This window comes from Elephas maximus, chromosome 7 (genome assembly GCF_024166365.1).
Source record: "Elephas maximus indicus isolate mEleMax1 chromosome 7, mEleMax1 primary haplotype, whole genome shotgun sequence".
NCBI lineage: Eukaryota > Metazoa > Chordata > Mammalia > Proboscidea > Elephantidae > Elephas > Elephas maximus.
Window position 1 is genome coordinate 134,506,511 of NC_064825.1, and position 6,408 is coordinate 134,512,918.

The 6,408-nt window shown below is 49.3% G+C and overlaps 1 protein-coding gene across 1 annotated transcript; it reads left to right on the forward strand.

Moving 5' to 3' along the window:
• The first annotated feature begins 1,425 nt into the window (after positions 1-1,425).
• On the forward strand, positions 1,426-2,743 carry LOC126080698 (mas-related G-protein coupled receptor MRG-like). Its single transcript, XM_049891878.1, has 2 exons — positions 1,426-1,450; positions 1,827-2,743. The coding sequence occupies exons 1-2, from the start codon at positions 1,426-1,428 to the stop codon at positions 2,741-2,743; spliced, it is 942 nt and encodes a 313-aa protein (XP_049747835.1).
• Positions 2,744-6,408: the final 3,665 nt, after the last annotated feature.

Below are 6,408 nucleotides of genomic sequence, written 5' to 3' on the forward strand. Positions count from 1 at the left end.
AAAACTCTTCTAGCCACTGGAGATGAGGCAGCACACAACAGTTAAGAAAGAAACAAGCTGGCATGGAATTTACATTCCCAAGGCAGCAAAAATCAGTCGCCATCAAGTGGACTCTGACTCATAGTGGCCCTATAGGACAGAGTAGAACTGCCCCATAGGGTTTCCAAGGAGTGGGTGATGCATTGGAATTGCCAACCTTTTGGTTAGCAGTGTTTAACCACTGTGCTGCCAGGGCCCCCCAGGGGGCAGGAAGTATGCAAAAGCAAATAAGTAAATTTTGTAGACTATTGGCAGGTGATGAGGGCATTGTTTAAGAGGATAATCAGAAGCGGCTTGATTGGAAAGGTGACCCTGGGGTGGAGACTAGCAGGAGGACATGGAGCAAGCCCCTGCAGGCAGGGGGACAGCAAATGCAAAGGCCCTGGGCCACCCTGCTGGAGGAACAGCAAAGAGGCCGTGTGTCTGCACTGAGGGGCCAGAGGGCAACAGGAGGCAGGCCAGACAGCACATTCCTAGAGGGTTTGAAAGGGCGACAGCCACACCCAGGACTCATGGGGTCTAGCAAATCTCAGTATCAGGACTCAACCCGCTCTTTCACCTAAAACATGCCATGAACACTATCTGTCTCCATAGGGAAGCTGGAAAACCATCCACATGGGTGAGGGTCAAAGAACTCATCTCTTCAGGCAGACCCTGTGTCTCAGTCAGGGTTATCTAGAGAAACAGAACCAGTGAGACAGAGAGAGAGCGATTACTTCAGGGAATCTGCTCCTGCAATTGTTGGGGGCTGGTCAGGCCACAGGAGTGAGGCGAGTTCTGCCAAAATCTGTATTTATAGCCTGGAGGCAGAACACATCCCAGCTAATTCTCTTTTTGGTCTTAACCCCTTTGGTCTTAAGGACCTTTAACCGATCAATTGACTATATTAGAATATGATATGGAAAGTAATTACATTACATTACATTCTGGAAGATACTCACATTACAGTTCGTTATACTATACTACATCACACCACAGAAGGTGATCACATTACACTGTCACGCTACACTACACTACATTACAGTATGGAAGGTATGCACTCAAATATAGCAACCATCATGAAGATGGAGCAGGACTGGACGTTTCATTCTGTTATACAGAAAACAACTTGAGGACAACTAAAACAACGATGGTAGGTAATCTGCTTTACTTAGGCCCAACCGATTTAATCACATGTAACTACTCCAAAACAGCAACCAGGCTAGTGTTTGGTCAAACAACTGGGAACCATAATCTTGCCAAGTGGACACATAAAACTGACCATCACACCTGGGGAACAGGGGTAAACACCTGACTTGAACACACTGCGAAGCCCTGATGCAACACAAGTGGTAGAGAGCAGGAGTCGGGAGAGGCAGTGGGCAGAACGGATTGCACCTGAGACGCATGGGAGGCCAGGACCAGGACACCAGTGGGTATCAGTGGGTGCCCCCCAAAATGCTCATCCCTCCCCCGACTCTACTATATAAAACCAGTTGCTGTCAAGTCAATTCTGACTCATGGCAACCCCACAGGTGTCAGAGTAGGACTGTGCTCCAGAGAGCTTTCAATGACCGTGATCTTTTCAGAAGTAGATCGACAGGTTTTTCTTCTGAGGTGTCTCTGGGTGGGTTCAAACCACCAACCTTTCAGTTAGTAGTGGAGCATTTAACCATTTGTACCACCCAAAGACTCCACTCTGGAGGACCTCACCAATTTCTGGAGCCCCAAGCAGGAACCTCTGAGGTCAGAGGGCAATCCTGACTCCTCCCCAGAATTGGTTAGTTACCAGACCTTTGTCTTCACAGGGTATGCCAGAACAGCAGAGGCAGCCCCCACGGACCAGCTTCTCACCACCCCGTCCTGGAATCTGGATTTGGACAATGACACAGAGACTCCCATTGACATAACAGCAAGTGATACTGGGAGTGAGTGCTCCCTGTACAAGAAGGTCATCTTTCCCCTCATGGTGGTGGTCTCCCTCCATGGGGTGGTGGGCATTGGCGCCGTCTTCTGGCTTCTCTGCTTTCTCCTTCCAAGCAGCCCCTATACCACCTACATCATGAATCTGGTCACCGCTGATATCCTCAATCTTTGCCGCCTAAGTCTGATCCTGCTGGAGCAAACCCTAACCCTGTACCTCAAAGTGACGCTGCATGTGACTATGTTCCTGGACCCCGTGTCTTATTTTTCCGACACCGTGGGTCTGTGTCCCCTCGCAGCCATGAGCACTGAGAGCGCTCTTGGTTCCCTCTTCCCCACCTGGTTCCTGCACCAGCGCCCAAAGCACACCTCCGCTGCCGTGTGCACCCTGACCTGGGCCTTGGCCCTCGGCTTGCATGTGCGGAAGGAGGTCTGTGACGATTTCCTGGCGCAGCTGGCGTGTGAGCAGTTTTTCCAAGGCTTCATAGGGTTTCACATCCTCGTGTGCTGCATGGTGTGTGTGTCCAGCCTGACCCTGAGCGTCAGGGGCCTGCGTTACCCCCAGCACTGCTGGATCTCCAGGATCTACCACGTGGCCCACACCGTACTCACCACTGCCCTCCCGTGGGTCCTTCCTTTCGTGGTCATCCTGCACCTGCAGGATCAGGAGTACCTGGACCTCACCTTTGACCTCCTTCTGCTTCTGTCCAGCATGGTTAGCGCGGTGCCCCTGGTTGTCTACTCCCTGGCTGGGCATCTGCATAAGGGCAGGCACAAGGAGTCCCTGAAGATGGTTCTCTAGAGGTCCCTGATGAGTGAGACAGAGGTGGGGAGGAGAGAGGGCATCACAGACGCAAGAGCCTGTGGGGATTCCGGCCTCCGCGAGCTGGGGATGAGAAAGCCCCTGCTCTGTGGCTCTGCCAGCCTCGCAAGACTGTGGAAACCCAAAGAGGCAGTATCGGGAGAACATTCCAGAACCTTTCAAGTGCATGATGTGTTCTTTGCATCACTGATCACCTGCATATGCTTTCAGGGTCCCCAAATTGCCATCAGAGCCCAAGAAAGAGCTCCAACATCTCTTGATCACCTCTTTCTGCTGCTGTTGGTGGTTGTCATCTCTTTGGTGGTGGTGGTGGTGGTGGTTGTCACCTCTGGTTGGTGGTGGTGATTGTCACCTCTTCTTGTTGTTGGCTGTCACCTCTTCTTGTTGTTGGTTGTCACCTCTTCTTGTTGGTGGTGGTTGTCACCTCTTCTTGTTGGAGGTGGTTGTCACCTCTTCTTGGTGGTGGTGGCTGTCATCTCTTCTTGGTGGTGGTGGTTATCACCTCTCGTTGGTAGTGGTGGTGGTGATTGTCACCTCCTCTTGTCATTGCTGGTTGTCACCTCTTATTGTCATTGTTGGTTGTCACCTCTTGTTGGTGGTGGTAGTGGTTACTATCAAGTTGATTCCAACTCATAGCGACCCCATGTGGCACAACCATTAAGAAGTTGGCTGCTAACCGAAAGGTTGGTGGTTTGAACTCACCCAGTGGCTCTGTAGAAGAAAGAACTGATGATCTATCACAGCCTGGGAATCCCTATGGCGCAGTTCTACTCTGTCACATGGGGTGGGGTCACCTCTTGATGACCCCCCAAAAAAATAAAAAACCCGTTGCACTTGAGTTGGCCCCAGCTGACCCCATATGTTTCGGAGTACAATTTCTCCATAGGGTTTTCTTGGCTGTAATCTTTGCAGAAGCAGACTGCCAGGCCTTTCATCTGCAGCACCACTGGGAGGGTTGGAACCATCAACCCCTAGTTTAATAAAAACTAAAAGCAAGCCCATTGCCCCAGAGTCAATTCCAGCTCATAGGACAGGGTGGAGCTGCCCCATAGGCTTTCCAAGGAGCAGCTGGTGGATTTGAGCTGCCTGCCAACCTTTTGGTTGGTAGCCGAGTTCTAACCCCACCAGGGATCCTTTATGTTAATAGTGAAGTGCAAATTGTTTGCACCATCCAGGGACCCTGGATGACCCCGGTATTCCCAATTCCCATGGAGAATCTTGCCCTAGAAAAGGGGCAGGAAGCAGGCAGACTCCCCCGGATCTGCTGGGCTGTGTTCCTGAAGGTGGCATGTCTGCTCCGTCCTGTTCTGATCACTTTGCCTATAGCCCTGGCCCACCACCTCTGCCCACCCTCCCCTCCTATCCCTATGCAGACCTCACCCACGATCCTGGTGTTCTGCCCCCGCCCCCTTACAGCCTCACCGTCTCCGTTCTTCCTAGGAAAACCAGCAAAGTGATTAAGTAACAGCATTGTAAGGAACTCTCCTCCATTTTTACCAGCTAGAACTAGAACTCAGATGGGGAGTCCATGCCCACATGTGTGTTTACAAGCCGTTCACCCCACTTTCCCCCGATTCCAAATGCAGGCAGCTCTCCGGTCTTCCTCAGACACATCACGTAATCAATGGCCTCAAAGTCCCTGGGTGGTGCAAACAGTGAACACGCTTGGCTGCTAACCAAAAGTTGGGAGGTTCGAGTCCACCCAAAGGCACCTCAGAAGAACAGCTTGGCAATCCACTGCTGAAAACCCAGCCACTGAAAACCCTGTGAACCTGATGGTTGTGCAACATGATTGATTTAATTCACATGACTAAATTGTACACCGAAAACATGTTGAATTGGCAAATGTTGTGTTACAAGTATTTTTACAACAACAACAACCAAAAAAAAAAAAAAGCTGAAAAAAAATCTACGGAGCACAGTTCTACTCTGACACATGGGGCCGCTGTGAGTCTGAATTGACTCGACAACAACTGGCTTATTAGTGTGTTACACGTTATGTGAGTATTTACAGTGGATTTACGTATGTTGATGCTGTTATTTGATGAGCAAGTGGCAGAAATTCTGGTCTGAGAACAGAAGGTCCCTGGATTTTTCCCTGAATCATCTAAGTCCATGACGATTCAGCTCTCTGGTGGAAGGGGACAGTTTTACACCCTGAGAGTGGAGATGAAGGGAGGCTAAGGTGTCCTGCCAGGATGGACCAGCCAGTCTCCATGTCTCAGATGAGGGAACTCTCTGCATGAAAGACCGGTGCTAAACAATGGGACCTGCCACAGGCACTGCCCCATTACTGATCTTGTTGACATTTTTAGGTTTGTATAGAAAGAGCTCAACAATGAGAGTTGCTGTTGTTAGTTGCCATCAAGTCAACCCCAACACATGACAACCTTAAGAATAACAAAATAAAACGTTGCCCTGTCCTGTACCATCTTCTGGATCGTTGGTCTGCTTAAGTCCCTTGTTGCGGCCACTGTGTATTTTGAGTGTCTCCCAACCTGGGGGCTCATCTTCCAGTACTATATCAGACAATGTCCTGTTGCAATCCATAGGGTTTTTCTTGGCTAATTTTCAGAAGTAGATCGCTTTAGTCTGGAAGCTCAGCTGAAACCCGTCCACCACGGGTGACCCTGCTGTTTTGTTAAATACTGATGGCATAGCTTCCAGCATCACAGCAACACACAAGCCGCCACAGTCTGACAAGCACGCATGTGGGGAGGGTGAGCTGAGAGAAGTGCTTGGCATGTAAAAGATGTAGAAGCCCATTGACCCTAGGGACATGGGTGGTCTCTCTCACCTGGGGGACAGTCCTTCAGAGCTGTTCTGCATAGTTCCTTACATCATAGTGCCCAAACGATCCCACGTCAGAATGTGCATCTTAACTCCAAAGACTCCTAGATGTGCCCTTGTGGCCAGACGGGGCAGAGACTGAACGTTCAGGAGAAACTCAGTGGCCCTTGAAGTCTGATTCCATATTTAAGTGTTGCTGCAAAACAGAACGCTCAGATATTTCATTTCTTCCCCTCTGGGCTTGATCATTCCTCTTAGCAAGCTTGACCAAATCCAGAAGATCGAATCATGGTAAATAAAACACAAAAGAAACTGAAGGAAAAATAAAACCACCTTTTGCAATAATTAGCATTACCTATAAGGCCCTGGACGGTGCAAACGGCTAAGTGCTTGGCTGCTAACTAAAAGATTGGAGGCCCGAGCCCATACAGAGGTGTCTTGGAAGAAATGCCTGGTGATCTACTTCCAAAAAATCAGCCCTTGAAAACCCTATGGAACACATTTCTGCTCTAACACACATGAGGTCGTGAGGAGTTGGAATCAATGGCAACTAGTTTATGTCTGTATAAATAAACTCAAGGGATGAAAAGAACCTGACATAACTGGCCATAAGTGGTCACGGTCATGGCTCTGTTTTCCCTGTAAAAATCCTCCGCATAAATTATGTAACTTCTCTGCTCTCAAGAAGGTGGGTCATAACTGCATGTACACAGTGATATCTTTCCAGAGAATGTAGTAGGGAATACAGTAAGGGTAACTTTATGGTGCAGAAAGCCAGCGAACACTGTTCAACCACGTCTTCGTTATCTAGTGCTGCTATAACAGAAATACCAAAAATGGATGGCTTTAACAAA